This window comes from Micropterus dolomieu, linkage group LG18, assembly GCF_021292245.1.
Source record: "Micropterus dolomieu isolate WLL.071019.BEF.003 ecotype Adirondacks linkage group LG18, ASM2129224v1, whole genome shotgun sequence".
Lineage (NCBI taxonomy): Eukaryota > Metazoa > Chordata > Actinopteri > Centrarchiformes > Centrarchidae > Micropterus > Micropterus dolomieu.
Genome location: NC_060167.1, coordinates 15,224,941 through 15,247,238, shown reverse-complemented (window position 1 = coordinate 15,247,238; position 22,298 = coordinate 15,224,941). Strand labels below are relative to the sequence as shown.

Genomic DNA, 22,298 nt, shown 5'->3' with positions numbered 1-22,298 from the left:
TTAAATGCAGGACCTTTACTTGTAATGGAGTATTTGTACAGAGTGATTTTGCTTCTTCTACTAAGGTAAAGTATCTGGTCCTTCACCACTCCAGATATTCACCTTTTGGCATGTATACTATATATATTTTCCCAAATAATATTATACCTTTAATGGTATCAAACCATGCAAATAGTGTTATTGTAGTGGTAATTTTCAGGACTCTTTTTATAATGGTACTCAATTGAACCTAGAACACTGTTTCTGAAAAGATTGTTTTTTGATGCTTTGAACACAATAAACAAAAGTCCGTTTATTGGTGGAGGGACATTTCAGCAGCAGAAATCTCAAAACCTGAGCAAATGAAACCAAAACTATGTGATTTTGGTAAACTGGCTTTAAATAAATTACATTGAAATATCACAATTTACTAATAAAGTGTAATTTCTAAATTACATTGGTGATTATAAATTAAAGAAGTGAGTTTGCTAGATGGTTGTTTTTGCTCATTGTGGGGAGAAAAACTGAGCATAGGTGTTTTTTTGACAGTGTGAATATCTCCCTTTTCAAGCATGATGCAGTAAGGGTAGAAATCAGACTGCTACAGAAGAAGTTAGTGTTTGCTTTGCTGAAAGCTTAAAGTGCAAGCTCCATAATGTTATTACTGATTCAGTCAGCAGAGGGGGTTGTCAGGAAGGATGGAGGGAGTGTAGGAGGAGGAGGGTGCTAAAAAAAACTCACAAAATTAAAAAAAATGCCACAAAATGAAATAAAGATGAGTGCTCCACTGAGCCACAGACTGAATATAAAAGACAATCCTGTGAAATATACATGGCTGGTAGGAGAGTTGAGCAGAATGTTAAGCTCCAAACTGTACCTGTAACCCACAATACCGGCCCTGATCCTGAGCCCGCTGATCATCCCAGAACATTTAGGGATCAAGGCAACCACTGCGATCTGTCCAATGTTGTTCACCTAGGCAACGCGAGACAGGAAGACACAGAAGCGAAGAAACCATCTCCTATATTTAATAAGATTGGTGTTATTTTTCCCTGTCTGTAATGCCTTTATTATTGCAGATTGGCTTAGCAGTGAAAGGTATTGATTGTGAGCCAGAGCCCCAACTGGGACTGAAGAGAAGGAAACTAGAGATGGAGGGTGTGGGCTGTTACCAGCAGGTGATTTGTAGGTGTTTAAAAAAACATGCTCTTTCTCCGTCATGTAAGGTGTTGTTTTCCAGAGCACTTTACTCAAACAAGCGGGGTGCACTTATTTTTTTGAATAAAACGAAGCTACTGTACTTCGGTTCCTGACATTTTTTGTAAAAAGACCTGGCATGTAGAGACAATCTAACAGTAACAATTGGTGTGTGGTTCACAAAGCAACATGACCAATGAATGCTAGAAAAATACACCTGTAATATTATCTGAAAGAGGCAACCTGAGAGAGAATGACAGAACAGGGAAAGTGATTATTTTATTTTAGTTGATGTGACGAAAGGAGACACATTAGACACATGTTCCAGTTTGATTTGACATTGTGGATAATGCTCATAATTTAGTGATGCTTAATTCAGAGCTCTTCTACTGCTCATTTAATCCCACACAGGACTACTGTACTACTGTAGGATGTTTCATTGTTTTAGTCTTTCCAGAAAACCCTGACCAAAAATAATGAATTAGAGAAAGAACAAAGCACGAAGGGAATGATATATGGAGATGATGTGTGAGTGATGGTGTTCGTGTTCCTATTCTTAGCTTTGCAGTGGGGAAGCAGGACTAATGATGTGTCCTGACCTTAATGCCTAGCACTCAAGGTCAGCCCTCCACTGATTCATGGTAGGCAAGGTGTCCTGGACCGCGGAGGAGCACTGCCAGATTGAGTTTGTTGTTGTTGTGGTTTTCTGTGACTTTGTCCCAGAATGTATCACTGTTCTCCCTGAAAGAATAACAGATACAATCACAGAACAAGCAATTTATTCAGCAGTGCGGCTCTGAAAGGAACTACCAGCACTTGTTCTGCAAGTTACTCACCTGGATTTTCATTCTTTCGCAAAGGTATGCTCTGATAATTTCTATATCATACTAATGGAAAAATAATAAAGACAAAGCATGCTGGATTTTCAAAGAGACAGAGCAAGTTGTGATTTAACTACCTGGCTAGCTATACTTATAGTATTTTTCTTCTCGCATTGTAGCAACATGAAAACTTCCTCCAAATGTTTAGACAGATCCAGCTGCCAATTTATGTTCCATCCTCTCAAACACTGATGCCATTATGCAGAGTTCCACTGAACACATTTACACTACTAGTGAAAGCAGATATGTTAAAGGTAGTCTTTATGAATGTGGAAGTTATTCAATGTCAAAGCACTAGTCAAACACAGAGAACTGGGGGGGGAAATAACATTAACATAACATTATGGCTTCTGTCTGACCTTCCCATTCTAGATGTCAAAGTGCTGTATGGAGTAGCTAATTAAAATTGTTAAGAGATATGTGGAGTGGCGGCTCGCCACCGACCCCATGTAGGCAGACCGTTCAGTCATTAGGTTTCCCTGGTTGGTCCTTTATCAGCATGCCAGCAATTTAATGGAGATTTATAAAAGTGGAATTTATTACATGGAAGAGAGGCTTGTGGCTTTTACTTCATGTTCTTTATCAGAGTCTCATATTGTTGCTGGAGCTGATAACAGCAGTCTGTTACAAATGGTATCTTGTTTACCTCCACCTACAACATGGATTCCTATAATAATAATAACTTTGTTTATATAGCAAAAAAAGATTTAAAAGAGGATACTGAGATTGCCTACCTATGTAGTCAGATTAGAACAAAACCTGAGTATGCAAATTACTTTTTTTCTTAATTGCATTAGAAACAGGTTGTGTTTTCACAACATTCCCAGAGTGTTTCTATCACCTGCCGTGGAGGACGAGAAAGTGCATAAACAGAGGAAGAGAAAAAGGGCTTTTTAAAAACACAAAACAAAAGAGAAAAGGAATAAGAATGAGAAGCCTATGCAGATGAAGATGCAACCGGGGGGGAGGCTAAATGTTGACTGGATGGAGGGAGAGTCAGCCTGTCTCACTTGCTTGGATCATTAATTTGTGTTCTAATTAGCAGGAATGCCACAGTTGGAATGTGACGTCTGCTTAAGGACGAAGAGTGTGTGACCTGCCCTGGCTCCAAGTCTCCTGGCTTGTTAGAAATGACAGATTGACGCTCTCCTGCACCCCCCCACCCACCAAGCCCACCCACTCCCGAACCCAACCCAACCCACCCATCTGCTCTGGAAACAAGCCAGATCCTTGGACTCGTGTTGTGTTTACGCCATGCGGGTGTTTGTGTGTGCGCACATGTGTTAGTTAGTTCAGTTTTGTCGCTGTAGGTCTGGTAGGACCTGTGGGGGAGCTCAAGAGATTTCTAGTCATGCTTTTGTTGCATTCACAAATGATGTGAATGCCAAGGCTGAGCTGGTTTTGTTGATATTTTAAGCACATATTGTCCAAACTGAGGCTGTTCTTCACAGAACAGCACTGAGATCTTTCAGTAAATCAAGTTTGTTTGCTGAAGATGCATGTTATGAGTCTTTGGATTCAAACTTACAAAAGACTGGTTGCCAGCCGAGTGAAAGAATGCATTCAGCTAAAACTGGTTAATATTCCCATCCACTAACTGTCAAAAGAGTTATGTGAAAGAGCTGAAATTGACTTCATAGGTCACTATTCATTTCCTGTGTTTTCTCTCTCATTGTGGATAAACTGCTTCAGCCAAGCTTTTCATCAGCTGTCCCCTGGTTTTTAAACGCCCAGGCGGTGCAGTGAACCTTGCCTCCCCAGGGGCCTGAAAACATTCATTTAGATAGTGCCAATATCCAATCTTCCAATACGTTTCTTCTGGACATATCTTTAAGGAAAAAACGATGGAGAGAAATGTATCAGTGTTGATATCCTTTGGTCAGTGACATCACATTTATAAAGGATGTGCGCGTGTGTGTGCGTGGGCTCTGGCGCATGCTTCTGTGTTTGCGTTTGTGTGTGTTTACTGAAGCTATTCCAGTAAAGCATCTAGCCCAGGGACAGAGGAGAGCTGCCCCACACAGTAATTGAACCACAGATCCTGCTGGACTATTAGTTACAAGTCTTGGTCTGTCCAGAGCCTTTAATCGCTGTAGAATCAACACAAGCAGTGTGAATGAGAGCAGGTCGTCAACACAAATGTAGCTTTCATACAGTCACAGCTCCACAATTTTCCTTTATACAAATCTTCTGCAATAGATTTTCAGTACCTCAGAAAACTGTTTTTGCAGAAATCATACACGGTTGGTGGCAATGAGATGATAACAAATTGTCAATCGTCAGATTTTACCATATCTTTTTTTATACAAAGTGATCCATTTAAAGAATAAATTTGGATTAATTACAACATGCATGTCATTTTTGTAGGTTTGGCCATCGTTTGCTATTGGGAGTTTTTTCCCCTGTAGCAAATGAAGAAGTCAAAAAACAAGTGCTCAGGGGCCGGTTTCACAAAGATATTAGAGACTGGTCTATAGTGTTAGGCCAGTCTTAATTTTGCTTTTAGAATAGTCTAATGCGAGTTAGATAGTTTCACAAAAATAAAGGCTGACATATTTTAAGCTTAGTAAATTAGCCACCCTACCCCTGGGCTAACTCAGAACTAAGACTGATGTTTCCATGGTAACAATCATTGACAGCAAAAGACAAAACAACAAAAGAGGAAACCACGGCTCATAATTCGTGGTTTGTTAACAGTGCTGTGGGGCGAGCAATGAGAAGGGAGAACGTTTTTATAGACCTCAGTAACCCGTTGGAAATATAAAGCATGGGGGACCTCATCAGTCAACTTCATTTGTCCAAGGAAACTGTCCTGAGACAAAAAAATGCAATGCAGTACTAATTAAGCCCCGTCACATTAAGAAGCCACAGCATCTGAGCTCTGCTACAGGTCTGAACTGTGCTAAAAGGTTTTGCTACTAGAAGTGTTTTAACACACAGTTTTCTAGAGTGAATGGCGCTGAGTGGTCAGCCATGTTTTTTAGTTTAAAAAAATGTCCTAATTTACCCAGAAGTCCTAGCAAACTAGTCCTGACTGAGACATTTAAGAACTAGACAGCTTTGTGAAACAGACAAATTTATACGTCTATCTGAAGTCTGAGATTAGATTAGATTAATTTGATCTAAGCCATAAAACTGGGGAGATGATTACACAGTTTTTATCTCAAAAGTAAGGTGAACAGTAAAAATATTGTTCAAATTGTCCGTTGCAAAGTTCCATCACAGTTCCCCGATTGACTTCTGCATTCTGCCTGCTTGCTGTAGCTGTGCACGCACACTGTTTTCCTGTGTAATAAGGGATTAATATTAAAATTACATGTTTATGTTTATCTGTTAATAAGAAATTAAGAACAGATTACTATCTCCCGATATGTCACATTCAGATTTGTTAAACTGTAAGATATCAATAGCAGCTAATGTTATCAGAACCGAAACAAAAACCAAAGCGAGAAAAAAGTTATAGAAACAAATTACCTTATATATCTCTGGACAATGTTGTGAATCAGTTACCAAGACTGCGTTAGTGCCTCACTGGAATATCAGGATATTTTCATCTTGAGTTGAAATGATCAGTCGATTAAAAGATAAAAAATGATGATGATTTGCTGTTACTCTGGAACCTAAATATCTTTAGGTTATGCACTGTTGGTCAGTAAAAACAAGCACTTTGATGGCATCACCTTGTGTTTCAAGAAATAGTGACAGGCATTTTGAACATTTTGTAGAACGTTTAATCAAGACAATAACCTGCAGATTGTTCGTAATAAAAATAATCTTTTATCACAATGATAAAGTAACTTCATTGTCAGATATTTAATTCATTGGTTTCAACATTTAAAGAAAAGGGTTCAGCATTATCACCACATATGTGTGTGAGTCTTCTGAGCATCTCTCCATAGAATGCATAGATTTTTGAACGTGTGCATGAGGGCATCTGCGTTCAAGGATGATGTCCATGTGTGCACATATACGTGTGTGTGTGTGTGTGTGTATATGTGTGCACATCTGGGTGTTGACAGTGACCAAGCGATCAGCCACTGGGCAGCACCCTGCAGGTGAAATGACCTGAGCTAAAACAAAGCGATTGTCCTATTAGGTAGAGAGGGACAGAGAGAGGAATACTGCTGTCCTCAGTAGAGATAGAGGCCTACTTACACTAGTGGATAGCATGACACAAATAACCGCAGTGGACACAATTGTCTGTGGAAAGATATCTACTTTGATATTGGGTCTCGGAGTGTGATGGAAGGATGCCGTCTCTGGAGGAGGGCGAGCGGAAAGAGAGAGGGAGGTGTGTGAGGAGTATATGAATGAATACTTTGGATAGTTCTGGATGAGCAAAGAGGCTGACAGCTTCTCTCTCTCTCTCTCTCTCTCTCTTTCCCCCTCAAAATATCATTTCCGGTCTCTGTGACTCTTCTTCATCTCCAGAGAGGATTTTCTATGAAGTCCAGCACACATTAAGCAGTCACTGGATTGATTAGTTTTCTGTCTACAGTATACACCCCCCACCCCCTATCTTGTGGTTCGTCCTGAGGAACAGAATGAGAGCAGGGCCGCTGGTCAGCACTCTGGTTTTCTGCGTCCAGATGGTGGATGTGAAAGATCCCAGTTAGGGGTCCCGATGCTGCGTCCTTGAAGCCGGGTGATTTATACACTGGCAAAGGCATCCAAAAGGCAGGAGAGGAGAAAACTTGCTATACATTGTGTGCACGAATGTTTTGTCTTATCTTCTTCTATCTTATCTATCGTGTCATTTTCAGTTCCTTTTAATCAAATTACTCACAGAATAAATTCATGCCGGAGCTTGTGCTTTCTATGCAAATAATACTGCAAGAGGCTTGTGGTTTTTAGCCTCAGTAGCAGGTGTGTGTTTTCGTGTGCGTGTGTGTGCATAACCTTGAAGTGAACAGGGGAATGTCGCCGTGCCCTGCTGCCAGCATCTCTGAGGGGTTTTATTCATTGGCACCTCCCACTGTTTTCTCTCCAATTAACTCAGCCATCAGTCCCGGTGAGGAAAGTCTGCCCTAAGCTGGATCCCCATGTATCCCCACGCAGGTTTGAGCTTTGCCTCCACTCAGCCCCACTCAGCCCCACTCATCCCCACTCGACATTGGAGTGCACAGAGTGCATTCTTAGTCTTTTCATCTTTGTCTAATCATACTATTACATCCCAAAAGTCGACAAACCGGGGAGAGAGACTGGGAGGCTTGGGCTCTGGCAGTAGGATGAAAGAAAGTGGGAAGGAAGAATGAAGGGATCGAATTAAGGACGAGGGATTGAAGAAATTACGTGAGGAATTATCAGGGACTAGTCACAGTTCTGGCAATGTGAACATGGATGGGTGGAGGGACAGATGGATGGATGCATGCGGGAAAATAAGGAAAGTGGAAATAGGGGAAGGAAAAATTAAAAGATGAGAACATGAAGGTAGACAGGGATGGGGGAGAGATGAGGGACAAAAGACATTTGGGAATGAAAGGTTTTTGTAACTGTAGTCATGTCATAGTCATGTGTGGTGTGTGGGTGAAAGGAAAGAGGAAATAAAGCAAAGAAGGATGCAAAAATGAAGGGCGGAAGTAAAGATGGAACAAAGTTAATAAGGAAGAAACAATCAGAAACAAGCTGTAGTCGAGTCATGGATGAATAACAGGAGGGAGAACTCTTGAACGTTAGAAGATAGGAGGAGATAAAGGAAGGAAGGATGGGATGAGAAAATAAATGAAGAGAGAAATAACTGAGAGATGAATTAAGGGAGATGGTTGGAAGAAAGGATGGAAATTATTAGGAGCTAGCTTTTGAATTAGGGGCAGAAGCATCAGGAGCTAATCCCAATTGTAGTAGTCGTGGATGGATAGAGGGATAGAAGGATGGAGAAGACGCAAGGAAGGACGACATAAAGGCAGCAATGGAGAATGTCAAGGAAGAAACAATGATGGGTAATCAAAGTTTTCAGGAAGAAGGTATGAAACAAGGTACAGTTCTAGTCATGATGAATGGTATGATATAAAAGGAGGAATTAAAGGAAGAAAGGATGGAGAGGTGGAGAGAGAATGAGGGATGACTTAGAGAAGGAAGCATCAGGAGTTAATCACAATGTTTGTCATGGTTGGGTGGAAGGATGGATACTGGAAGGACACGAGTAAGGGCAAATAAAGGAAGAAACAAGCAATAATAGAGGGTTGTAGGACAGATGAGATAGAATATTTGAGAAGGGATGAAGTGTCAGGGTGAGGTCACAATTCCTACTTATGTCATGAATGGGTTTGTTAGACCGATAGAAGGATGGAGAAAAGGAAGGATGAAGAATGAGGAAAGAATAAAGGAAGGAAAAATCCAGAGCTAGTCATTATTCTAGTCATGTTATAGTCATGGATGGTTGGAAGGATAAAGACATGGAAGGATACAAGAAAGAGGAAATAAAGGAAGAAAGGGGAAAATGGAGGGATGGGAAACAGATCATGGAGCAAAGGAAGAGTGGAGGAATTGGGGGTGAAGGAAGACACAAACAAAATGAAATGAAATGGGTTGTAAGCAGTGGGATTGCAGGTGGCTGGAAAAAAAGGAAAGCGAATGGAGGGAAAAAGAACAGGTCTTTATTATGGTGAGTAACTTTGACACGCTCGTGTTGCGCCCAGTGCCAGTCCATCCGTCATCCAGCTCTCCTACTGATGAGTACTGGAAACAAATCTGAGGAAGCCGGGCTTTATTTTGCCGCCTGGGTGACTTGTCGGAGTCGTCACAGGCCCATGTGTCCCTGTATCCCTCCCAAACTGACGTCTCCAAGGCTCAGTTTCACCCGCTGGGAATTTCTGCCTCTCTTCTCCCTCCTCCTTTACATCTCTTCTATTCATTATGCAGATAGTTGTTTTTTTTACTTTGCCAGTCCCTCGTGTTTATTTGATTCTTTATTTATCTCGAATGTTTCTGCTGTTTATCTGTTTGCAGAGTGAGCGTGTATACGCGCTTGATAAGTTGCGAAACACAGAGGGCATCAATCACTGTCACTTAGCTGCTCAACACGTCGCTCATGCTGCCAGAGCCGTAGTAGCTGCCAGAGTACCCTTCACCTCCTCCTTTCTTGCTTAGTCTAACCTCGATGAATTTCAAAGTCTTTCAATACATAAATCTATGAGAGAGAGAGTGAGGGGAGGGGGGGGGGGGTTGTGGGTGATGAGGACAAGAGCTTTTTTGCTTTTGCAATCTGAGTCAAATATATGTTTACACGTTTACAAATGAGAAATCCAGGAGTGCAACGTCAGTTTTCATATTCCCCCACGCCCATGGCAGCCTTCCTGGCGCTGGGGCCCCCTTCAGTAGCAGACTTCTGGAACAGTTATTTAGATGAATGATTAAAGTTAAAGCACAGCCAGCAAGAGTCTCACCACTCTTATTTAAGAAAGAATGGGATAGCTGTCATCTTTTGATGCATTGCCTGCCATCCTGCATGCAAAGGAGACACCCTCACTCCACCAATGCCTTCCCGCTCCTGCGTCCCTCCCCGCCTCTCCGATGGGTCCCCAAAGAGTTGCCTCGGGTGATTGATCAGGTGCCACAGCATCACTGGAGACATGTGGGAAGTCTGCCCACCCAGCAACACTGCGGCATGCTGATCTGATGTGATCAGTAAGATATGAGAAACAAGGGAGGACTACTGCACACAGTTGATCTATGGCCACTGAAGTCAGGCTCCTGAGAGCAAAATCTTCTAATGACTTTATAGATAAAGCATACTGCGGTTTGTATTCACTGCCGCCCGTGTCTACCTTTTTCGCCACAGAAATGTTAGAGAAGATGTATGCAGGATATTAGACATTAGCTCTGTTTTCTCAGTCCTGTTTTGGAATTGATTTTTAAAAAAAATATTATAGGGTTAGGGTAAATACTAAAAGTTGTAAGAATTAAACTCACCAAGCCCCAATTATCTTTTTTTTAATTAAATGTTCTATTTTGTAAATTTTGTTTTGTTTTAATAGAGTTATACTCTAGTTGTTTATTAGTGTTGTCATTAACACGGACAAGGTTGATATTCTGCAGTAATACTTGTTTCATATAACAACCAAGGGAGACACATACATAGTTAGCAACCATAACCTCATTGGTACACATCATCTTAATCTAATACAGGGGTTTTCAAAGTGTGAGGCGGGACTCATTTCCAGTTTTATAGGATGCCCATATGAGTCTTACTATCAAAGGCTAAGACGGCCAACATTTTAAGGAATCAGTGCCTAGCATGACACGGAGCGAAGTCAGCCAGCTGGTCAGTGTACATTACCGACATTGATGACTACTCCTCTCGTTAGTGTAAGTACGTGGTTCAATAAAAACTTGGTGAGTAAAAAAGCCACTACTTTACCAACACACCTTTTTGATAAGCATAATACGCAAAATGCGATGTTTTAATCTGCTCAGTCTCTCATCCACTGCAGCTGTGTTTTGGTTTTACACAAGCACAGCCCTAGTTCAGATAATAGCTTATTGTTAAAAACAAGCTGAAGTGAAAGCTGTCTGTCTTTAGTAACTATTCAGCTTAGTTTGCCACATACATTAAAATATGGCACATTATAAACTCAGCTGGTGGCTGAGACAAACCAGCCCTCCTCTCTACCAGCAGCAGCAGAGGGAGGAGGAGGACAGGAGGGACTGAGTTGTTCATAATTTCTAAACTTCACACAGTATGTTGTCAGGAATATGTAATATTTATTTTACTTACATGTTAAATTTGTTTCCAGTGAGATATTAGTGACTTTGCTGCTGTAAATCCTGTTGCTGCTCTAGAAACAACATGTAGTTAAAAAAAACAAATTTAATAATATATGCAATTATTTAGTAATACCCTGCGACCCTGTACAGGATAAGCGGTTGACGATGGATGGATTATTTAGTAATAAATAGGACTGATAATAGAGCATCAATAAAGAACTGAAGTAATAAGGATTACCAATACAAGTGTGTCAATAAAATCTTAATGATCTCAACTCCTTAGAAAATGTCCGGTCTCTGTGTCCTGGTTTTAAAATCCAGCCCAATTGAGTTTGTAATATAATAGCCCTGGTCTACAGTAATCTTAGTAATGTATCTGCTTGTGACGAAATTAAACTGAATTCAGCATTGTAGACAATATTTTGTCCTTGTAATCCATGTTTCCATGGCATGGATAGCCTTTGGATATTGCTGGAAATTGCATTTAAACAGCACTTTTCATACACAAAAAGCGATAACAGTAGCCTACTGGTCTAACAGGAATGTTTTGTTTTGTATAATGTAATATAATAAATATATAACTATATAAAGTTACTGAAAAGATCCTGTTACTGAAACAAATAACTGTAAGTTACTGAAACATACTAAAACATTACATTATATACTAAACAGGACATTTTGAAAGCTGGGACTTTGCCTTTGTCTCGTTTGTCACCGATTGAATGTGCCCCTCTGACAAAACAACTGGCCCCAGTCTGGCCCCCTCAATAAAATTGGTCTAGAACCGCCACTGCTGCGATCCCAATGTGCACTGGAGTATTTTACAACAGATTGAGACAGTTGGGACAGTTTAAGACAAGAAAGAAGCTGCGTTGATGAGTATTGGTAAAAGTGATTGTTAGATTATGGCAATATGTTTCTGAATTCAGACCATGATTGCAACATACTATAGCTGTGCTGTCTGCTGTAGACCTTGGGCAGCATTATGGGACTTTACTAGTTCAGTGTTTTTAAGGAATAGCTAGACATTTCGGGAAATACACTCACATGCTGAGAGTTAGGTGAGAAGATCGATAACATTGGCTACAGCCAGCAGCCAGTTATCTTAGGCCAGCATAAAGAAAAACAGCTAGCTAGTTTAGTTTTTGTTGTTACCATGAGGTTGGCAGGCATCCTGCAGAGACTTCAGGAAGCCAAGAAACAGTCCAGTATCTAAAACCCACACTTTGTTTTGTTTTGCTCTTCGGTTTTTACTGATTGAACAAAAAGATATGTGTTAATTAGTGAGTTTTAAAGTTGCTGGTAGGTTTTTTTGTTACCTTCAGATGGAGTCTGGCTTGTTGTTTCCCCCTGTTATCTTTTATAGGGCAATTGGGCTTGTCTCAACAAGCTGTCTCTTGTGGCTTAACTGGTTATAGTGATAGGTAACAACGATGTTTATCTAGCTTTTCCTCAACACTCAAAATTAATTTAAGATGCTAATGAAACAGAGCCAGAGCAGCAAAACATAAAACCATAAAGAATCATAAAAATGCTAAAAGCAATGCAACGGCAATTGCCTGCCACAACTGTGAATGTCTTCATTTCCATCTCAGCCCAGTGGCATCTGCAATATTTTGCAATATTGTCAGCATATAAAACTTAAACTGGCATACACTACCTCAATAAATCTTTCTTTCTTTTTTCTTTCTTTCTGTCTTTCTTTTTTTCTTTCTTTCTTTCTTTCTGTCTTTCTGTCTTTCTGTCTTTCTTTCTTTCTTTCTTTCTTTCTACAAGATGTTAGAATGTTAACCTATACAGAAAGTACAGATTCTTCTCTGTGAAACTTTTGCTCATGATGTTGCCTGATACATGGGGGGGAAAGTCATGCATTCTTTAACTAAAAATTATTTCAGAGCTGAGCTGGTCTTCTCGAAACAATATTACAGATATTACTTCTCAAGAAACCTCTGATTATTCTCTATGGGGTGAAGTGATTCTCATTTTTGGCTTATTGCACTCATAATCTCACTGTGTGTCGTATATATATTGTCTTTTTACCTTTTCTTTCTTTTCACTTTCTTTTCATATTGTCTTACAGACCTTTCTGCTTTCTCTACACTAGTTCTCTTATTCGTTTTCTTCTTCTCCTTTACTGTGTTATCTGTCTCGGCTCCATTTCCTTGCTCCCTGATACTCCCTGACTCAGTAGCTTTCATTTTCATGATAATCCAGCGACACCACTGGACTGCGAAATCGCTTTTACTGCCTTTTCTTTTTCTCCTTTTTTCCTCTCTCTCCCTCTCTCCATTTTCCCCCTACTGGTTTATCTTTTTCCTCCTGGCTTTATTTTGCTTTTTGTAATTAAATGTCATTTTCAGTACTCCCATTTTTTGGGGGAGAAGGAAGAAAAGTTTCTTTTATTATATGATCGTTGTCAAAACAGAGTGGAGTCTCTTTTGGTAAAATTGAACCTGAGCCACAGTACCACACTACCAGCACCAAAATATGTTATTTGCCTTACAAATTAGTTCCATTATTACAGCAGCAACGAGCTCTTTGTAAAATTATGAAATGTCCTTTAACCAGATTGACACAGTTTCAGCTTCTATTAATGTGTCCTTTGACTGCTCTGTTCAAACACATCCATCTATTTTCATCGCTTATTGAGCTCTAGGTCGTGGTGGCAGCAAGCTAGGAAAAGTATCCCAGACATTCTTCTTTTCACCCACGTCCTATAACATTTCCAGGGGTATCTTGTCATGTTCATAAGGCAGATGGGATTTGTTATCCCTGGGATGAGACCTATGTGTCAGCCCTGAGGTGCTACAGGGAGGCGCCTATGACGTTAAAACAGCTGTAAATGCCCAACACACCTCACCTGGCCCCTTTCAATGCAAGTAACAGCATCTGTACTTCAAGCTCCTTCTGGATGTCTTAGGTCCTTACCCCTCAGCGAGATCACACGCCCAGCTGCATCTTATCAGTCCTCAGCGTCAGTTTATCTAGAGTGCAGCTTGTTCTTCATTTTGCTCTTAGGTCATGTCTTCTGTCTTGCCTTAGTGTCTTTAAAGTCATTTCTGCCCACCTGCTGCCTGTTACCTGCTACCTAAACATGTTTTCTTGAGTGGATTAACTGCTGCAGATGTCCGCTGCTTGATTCTGTTTGTTTACCTGTTCCAGACCTGCCTATAGGTTGCCAAATGAAGTCTGCCTTTGGGTCCCTGCTTTGTCTACCAGACACTGCGGCGTTGCAGAATTGCAATCCTTCCTGGGATACAGTGGCCTACATGCAGACACAGGTTGACCCTACTCCAGCCCACAGGGTGGTGGTATTGCACCTGAAGCTGTTTGCTAATTCCAAAAGAACAACTTGTACATTTTAGCAAGTTAGTTGCAACAGTAACAATTAAGATGGTGAGCTACAACTATCACACACAGATTAATCACATTTATGGAGTCGGGGCGACAAGAGTTTTATCATCCTTCCAGGCTTTCATTCACGCTGCTTCCTCACCATTGCAATCACCAGCTATCTCACACGGTGGTTTAAGCAATCGGATATTAATCCATCTCAAATGCTTTTTGGATGTTTTTACACACAGCTTTTTTGAGATTGCATAGTTATTTCCTTAAGATGCATCAAGTGGAAATTAAGTCTTAGAACTCATGAGCAGGTAGGAGCTGCAACATAGATTGACTGGCAAAGTGAGAGCTTCAGGCCGTGCTCGGTCTTCACCGCAACAGTCTGCATGACTGGATGGATGGTGCAAGTCTACCTGTTGATCTTGCACTCTAGCTTCAATTGTCACAGAGACTCCGAGATACTTGACCTCCTTCACTTGGGGCAGCTACTTTCTCCCAACCTGAAGAGGCCTATCCACTGTTTTCCAACAGTGCATTGACTTGGAACTGCTGACCATCACCTCCACTTCACACTCGCCTGCAAAAAATGTCCCAGCGTCCACTGGATGTCACAGCCCAGTGAAGCCAACATAACTACATCATGGAGAGAAAGCAGAGATAAAGTCCTATGGAGATTTAAAATAAAATAAAGACCTTTTCACCTATTTGTCACTTAAAGGCATTCTGGATCTCAGTATTATGCAAATACCTGTAATAGCTGAAATGAAAGTCATTGAAATGTCAGGGTCATTTTCACAACTCATACCTCAATATCAATGATGTATAACAACTTAAACAACTTAAATATGAGTTAAACCTGAAAAATGTAAATAAATAAAATAAAAAATTTCAAAAAAGACAAACAAAAAAGCCAACTCATTGCTTCTAATCACAACAAGCACTAAAGAAGTCGATACAGAAAGTTTTTTTTTTTTTTTTTTTTTAGCTATCAGCAGCTGGCATCAGAGCCTGTGGTTTGTAGTGTGGTGGGAGTGGAACTGTACATTTGACTCTTCTCTGTGACAGCAGATCAATGCAGCCTGGAGCACAGATAGAAATGAATTGATTGTCACTAATAAAACTCCAATTAAACAAAGGGACAAGCCTGGGAAAGAGCTCTGAGACAAGCAGCCCTCATCTTCTCATCAGTCCTCTGGGGAAGGACGGGAGGGCGGGAGACAACGAGAGGGAGTCAGATGTGTGCTGCTGGGGCACCGGTGAGCGATGTCCATTTACTCAGAATACTCTCGCTATCAAGGTGGTGTGGAAGTTATGGGTGAATGTGGGAGTGAGCGGACTGCAGACAGAGGATCAGATACCCAATAGACAGAGAGAGTGTGGAAGAAAGAGAGAGTAGACAGTAGACAGAGGTGCTATGATTGATCCAAAGCTTCCTTAATGATGAAAAGAGATCTTAATTGTGGTGGCATGTGATATATCAGGTTTCAGCAGTCAATTCTAGAGCTCATCTGACCTTTAATAAGTTAGTGTGTAGCCCTTCACCACACAGTCTATCTGTCGATCTCTCTAAACGCTTTTCTGTCTGCCATGTTTCTCATCTTCTTTTTTCTGTAACTCATGGTCTCTCGCTGTCTCAGCTACACTGATAATCTCCTCATTGAACAATCTCTACATTTCATTCTTGCATGTATTTCCTGGTAGGTTATACGGCTCCCAACTGACCAGCAACTAAAGATGCTTTTTGCTCATATGAACCTCCAAATGAAGTTAAAGATGATTAATGTTCTCCATTCCTAGAAAATGTACAAGCTCTCCTTACTCTGTCCTCTTCTCATCTCACTTTTCCACTAATAACATTTTCTTCACTATCTTCCTCTATTTCCCAAGCTCACTAATCTGATTGTTCTTTCTATGATTGTGCTGTTATTGAGTTGTCTGTATCATACATATGTATAAGTCCACCACAATACTTATTCCATCTTCTGCTGCAATTTCCCCCAGCATCCTGCCAAACAAGGATATCATTCCTAAATGGAGGAAACACTAATTCCTTGTTGTAGGGAACTTGGGAGCCCCAAATAGCCACAAGAGGGAACCCATAGCATCCGCACAAGTCACGTTTTCTCTGTCCTTTACTTTAAGTAATTTCGAGTGGGCTGAATAGGTTGAAAGTTATATTTTCCTGAGATGGTTTGTTAAAAGAGCTGTTAATTCATGTGTTAGTAGGAGAGTAGGAAGGTAAAGCCTTGGTGTTGTGTAGCTTCTTTACGGGAGCATGGCAGGTTACATCTATGTTTCCTGTAAAGTACATTAATACAAGGACGTTCATGGTGCACAGAGGATGATTCCTAATGACTTTTGTGATTCCCTTACTTTTCCTCTAGCAGCACCATGAGGTTCACTTTTGTGGTTTTGAGTGAAATGTCTCAACAAAAATATGGGATGGATTGCCATGTAATTTTGTATGTTCCGCTCAGGATGAATTGTAATAACTTTTGTCCCAGACTTTTTATATAGAGCCATCATGAACTTTTTATTTATCTAGCACTTTGGTTTGTGACAAAACAGTTGCAAAACTAATGACATTTCCATCAGCCTCAACTGTACTTTTTGTATAGTGCTAATTAGCAAATGTTGGTGAACATAGTAAACATGCCTGCTAAACATCAGTATGTTAACATTGTCATTGTGACCATGTTAATATGCTGATGTTAGCATTTAGCTCACAGAGCCTCTAGCATTGGAGGAAAAGCATTCTTGAAGAACACATAATTCACACATAGCTTATATTCAGCATTTTTAAATTTAACATAAAGATCACACCAAAACCAGATGTCATATTAATGTCAAATCTATACAGAAATTAGCAGAGTGTAAAGGAAAATAAAGCTTTACCTGCTAATTTAGGCTTTCCCAGAATTACAGTAAATTTAGATTAAAGTAACTGATGTAAATTAACCCTTTAACCCCTGAATATTCTTATAATAAAAAATAAAAAAAATTATTTGTTTTCATTTGCTTTCAAGCTGATGTTAAATTAAGTGAAGATTGTTAATTTGTCTATAGAACATAGAAAAGATATAAATTCAGGTATGTGTAGGTATGATGCAAATTAGCGACAACAGGCATAAATGAGAAACCAGGGCTTGCGAAAGGTTCCTAGCTACGTATCGAATATGCACCAACAGGCATTGGGGGAATCCATGTGCTATCTTGGCTTGCAGTCTGCAAGGAAGAGGTATGATGCGAATTCGCGACAATCGGCGTCAAGGGGTTAAAGCCTAGCATGTATGACTAAAATGTGCTTTGGGTAATACCATCCTCCAAAAAGCTTATATCATAATATGTATTATTGTTATTCCTTGTGATAATTTTAGTGACCATATTTGATTTACTGTTCAAGTTCCTTTCAACTTTAACCTACAAGCCTCTCTAGTTGAGTTGCTCAGTGTGAAAATCTAATGTGTCTACTGGGTGTGTGTGTGTGTGTGTGCGTGTGTGTGTGTGTGTGTGTGTGTGTGTTTGCACCTGTGCGCACCTTGCTTCATCACCTCTTGATCACCCCGACAATATCCCTCTGGCTATTGCTCTACAAGTTACTTCTCACTGTGTTGTAACCTAACTGAAAAGAGGCTAAGGATGAAGAAAAGCATGAAGCTGTAGTTTTCAAGCATCTTTCGCTGGTTACGGCAGCCTGATATGACCTTATAGCAAACATCCGCTGTTTTGCAGAAAGTCTATAGCTTATAGATTTCATGTCAAGAGAAAAAATCTGATATTTCTTATAACAAATTCTCACCCTTTAAATGGATTTACTGTCAAGCACAAGAAATTTCATATTTATGCTAATAGAAAGTCCATCTATTTATTGGTTTCTCTTGGCATTTTATTACTTTCGTACCATAGAAGAAGCCCTCTCTCCATACTTATCTTTTTCCACTCAATCGATGTTTGTTAAAGCTGCTGACTTTACAGTTGCTTTTTCCCCCTCAGAAAGACTCACGCTGACCTCAGACCCCATCATACAATCATTTTTGAGCTTCATACAGTTGACCCTGAAGGTTAGGTTGCAGTTCATAGCGTGATGTTACTGCGGAAGATGGTTAAGGATTATGATGATGGTGCTAGTTCGAGCTCTGTGCCATCAGCAAGAGAAATGATTAGAACTGCACCAGCAGAGTGTTAGCCTGACAGATGGCAACACATGGAGCTAGCTGACAGCACTGCTGACAGCGCATTCATAGGAAGTCCCCATCTTGTATGCGCTGTACACACTGTTTGTTGCTGTCCGTATTCTGATGTTTTTCTGCCATCAACTGTAACTTTTTCCTACCCATCAACACCAAAGTCAGCTTACATCACCAATTCACCAGCTTAAAAATCACAAGGCCACTACACAGGCCTCTTGTCATGGCACCAATAGGAGACGGGGTCTGTTAATGATCTTCAGTGGGTCATTATCCCAGTCTCTGGTCATTTATCAGCACCTTTCTTTTTTTGGCAATTCATTCCTCCAGTGGTCAATAAACTTTCAGTTATTTTACCCTCAGTCAATCTATTTAGAAATCACCTCTGAGGGCATGTTAATGAATGGCCAACCGACATAGATACATTAATTGAATGGCTGAATACATTAGGAGCTGTATTGAGCGCTACACTGTTGCCTCTACGAATAGTAGTATGGAGTTATTATTAGGTTCGGTGATTGATGAAAGATGAGGAGAGCTTTGGCACAAACCTGTCGGTTCCACTGCCCTGGATAGGAATGAAGGGAGACAGAAACTGTCCTCGCATGAGTAGACACAAAGATCTGATCCTGTACTTGTTTTGAAATCGTGTTTTCATTTATATATTTTTTATTTTGTGGTTTGTTTATCTAGTAGGAGAATGGTTTTAAAACTCCATCCAAATGTGTCCTTGGGGGAAGCACATGTAACCCCTCTGAACAGTTGTAATATTTCTCGTTGTCACTTCATGACAGCTTCAAGCTTGATGTTTGCACATGTGCGAATGTGTCTGTGTGCTCAAGTGTTAAAAAGTGCGTGCGTGTGTGTGTGTACATATATGCGTAAGGATGGGAGCATGGCAGTGATGTGATTGATGAGACATGAAAGAGAGCAGAGGAAGAGTTCTAGTCAATCAGCCCTGTGAATAACCAACTAGGCTGTGGATTAAAGGCAGAAAGCTGTCTGAACTAACAAAGGCTCACATCCATTACCTTACATGCCGAGTTGTTTTTCTCTCTGGAGCAACACTGACAACAAAATTAAAGTGTGTTAACAAAAATAGATGGTTTTGTTTTCTTGAATTCAAGAGATGAAACATGGCAACATCTAACAACTTGGAGGCTCGTAGAAATAAAAATCATATGAGGTAAAACGATCTCTGCAAAAGGGTGACCTATACAACATGTAAGATTATGATAATGTGTGTAAACTGAAATGGGACATAATGGATTTTCTTCTCCATATTAGGTTTTACCTAGATTGTTGCAAGATTGGACTGGAATTAGTTTAAATTTGTAGATAAATTAGATTTGCTTAGAAGTAAAGAACCAAGAACTGGTTGCAGGTTGTTGGTTCAACTCCTAGTAGTGAGAGTAGTGTATTCTGGCTTGAAAGGCAGCTGTATGGATTGCACTATTTTATGTTAAGTGCCCTTGAACAAGGGGAAGAACCCTTTAACTGCTCCATGGATGTATGTATTAAGACAGATTTTAATCCCGAATTCGCGGAACCCGACTAGCCCAAATTTCCACCAGATCCCTTCACATTAATTTTCCACCAGGTACCATCACCTGATAAATTTCCCAAACAATAAATAGTCATGGCAACATGGCTACTGTTAAAAAAAATCCATTTAATAAACTATGGCAAGCTTGTTTTAATATTATTGGAGTTGTATTTTACATGTTGTGACTGACTGTAGTCTTGACAAAGAATAGAAGTAATACATTTAGTTTGTGTTGAAAGGCCGATTAAAACTCAAAAACGACTTTGATAGTTTCAGTGAAGATTATAATTTGGGTTAAAATTAATACTTTGTTATGGTAAGGGGACCTTCATCGCCATAGTTACAATAATAAACACTTGGTTATGGTTAGGGAAGAATTGTGGTCATGGTTAAAAGAAACCAACGTTGACTGTCAGTAGGAAATAGGAAAGAAACAGCGATCTCCTGTGCCGATGTCTGATGTTTTGTTGACCCCTCCATGCACTCCATCCACCGCAACCTCCTCTATAACAATATCACACTTCCTGCTTTGCTCCAGATGAACAAGAATCTTAACTCATTCAGGCTCTGTCACTGGAACGTAAATATATGTTGTTTTTTGGCATTTGTAAAAATGATTGACGCTGTCGTCTTTCTTGGGAGGACAGTCTCCTGGAGAATGTGTGAAAATACAAAGTTAAAAGCCTTTGGGACTGTGTCAATAAAGTTTTCTTCTTCTTCTGTTTCCTTTTTCTGCAGGTCCAAGGGTTGGAGAAGCAAGTGGACTTCTCAGACCTGGGCCCAGTGGGGTCAGTGATGAAGACTCTTCCATATGGCATGGGTGAAGGCACAGTGGGTGGAACGTCAGGGGGAGTGGTGAAACCTCCATACCAAACACGTATCTTTTCCACTTCAATTGACCAGACACCCATGAAATCCAAGCCACCCACCTACAGTTTCTTTAACCCATATGACTCGGCCCGGAACCAGTCCCTGCTTCTAGACCAGACAGGCTACCGCTCTAAGCGCAAGCCCTCACTAAAGACCGCCATGAAGACTAAGAAGATCTTCGGCTGGGGAGACTTCTACTTTAACGTCAAGACCATGAAGTTCAGTTTGTTGGTGACAGGGAAGATTGTGGACCACATCAACGGGACGTTCACTGTTTACTTCCGCCACAACTCATCCAGCCTGGGTAACGTGTCGGTCAGTATTGTGCCTCCAACCAAAGTGGTGGAGTTTGAGGTCCTCCAGCAGCAGCAGCTGCACCCCCACACCCAGCAGGATGTCCAGATCCAGGAGACCCAGCAGTCCACTGTCGACCCCAAAGAGACAAAGACCTTTAACTGTCGGGTGGAGTATGAGAAAACCAACAGATCCAAGAAGCCCAAACCCTGCCTGTACGATCCATCTCAAACCTGCTTCACAGAGCACACCCAGTCCCATGCTGCCTGGCTCTGTGCCAAACCCTTCAAGGTGATCTGCATCTTCATCTCTTTCTTTAGCATCGATTACAAGCTGGTTCAGAAAGTGTGTCCAGACTACAACTTCCAAAGTGAGCACCCTTACTTTGGATAAGTACGTGAGACTGAACTGAAAAGAGAAAAAATTAAGAGACAATGTTAATGACGATGATGACGATTATAACAATGATGATGGAAATGATAGTCATATTGATTATGATGAAGAAGCAGGGGACAGTTTTTTGCCTCTAAACTGCTGTGAATCATGGATTTAAAATATAATCAGAATTATGGATGGTTAGGATATGGCTGATTTCTCTGACTTATTTTCCAACTTTGTATTTGTTAACTTCTGTTTTTATTTGATTTTCTTTTCTGTAAATAATGTACTTAACCTCAGCACACCTACTGTTTTTAGATATTTGTTTCTCAGTGTTATTACTTTTTGCATTTGGAGAATTCAGTTGAAAACAGCCGGAATCAGTATTATGCCCTCCGAGTACAAAGGGAGCCTCTGAGACGGCTGTGCCATCACTGTATGGCGGACGTAATGTTATGGTAGACTGACTGTTAATCATGCTCTCAGCTCTACGTTTCAAACCTGGATATGAGAGAGCTATATGTATGAGAAATGCTATGCTGGATATGCATACAATATACTGTATGAAAAAGCACATTAAAATCTCTTAAACTGTCTTGTCTTTTACTGGGTGAATGTTTTCCTTTAGAGCTAGAAGCACAATAGCAGGGCACAAGTTGTGCAGCATAATTCTAGCTATCTAACTCGGCAAGGACACTATAATGAACTAAGTTACATTTCACTCTGATTGGGAAGCTTTCTGTGAAGATATGTAATTTAAATTTTCTAAAATATATTGAAGGGAAGTTGGTTATGGATTCAATTATAACATGAAAACCAGCTGTGAAACATTCTTAAGATGATAATGTTGGGCTACTTTTGAGGGAGTTGGTACGTTGGTAAAATAATAGAATCCCTATCTGACATAATTTTTGA

The 22,298-nt window shown here is 40.4% G+C and overlaps 1 protein-coding gene and 1 long non-coding RNA gene across 2 annotated transcripts in view; one reads left to right on the top strand and one right to left on the bottom strand.

Moving 5' to 3' along the window:
- LOC123957027 overlaps window positions 1-22,298 on the bottom strand; it is a 61,232-nt gene that overhangs the window by 5,694 nt on the left and 33,240 nt on the right. The window contains exon 2 of the long non-coding RNA XR_006821698.1: window positions 1,776-1,917. This is a non-coding gene — a long non-coding RNA (uncharacterized LOC123957027). The remainder of the gene's footprint in view (window positions 1-1,775; window positions 1,918-22,298) is intronic.
- LOC123957020 (neurexophilin-2) lies at window positions 20,292-21,978 on the top strand. Its single transcript, XM_046029623.1, has 2 exons — window positions 20,292-20,421; window positions 20,580-21,978. The coding sequence occupies exons 1-2, from the start codon at window positions 20,320-20,322 to the stop codon at window positions 21,396-21,398; spliced, it is 921 nt and encodes a 306-aa protein (XP_045885579.1). The 5' UTR covers window positions 20,292-20,319; the 3' UTR covers window positions 21,399-21,978.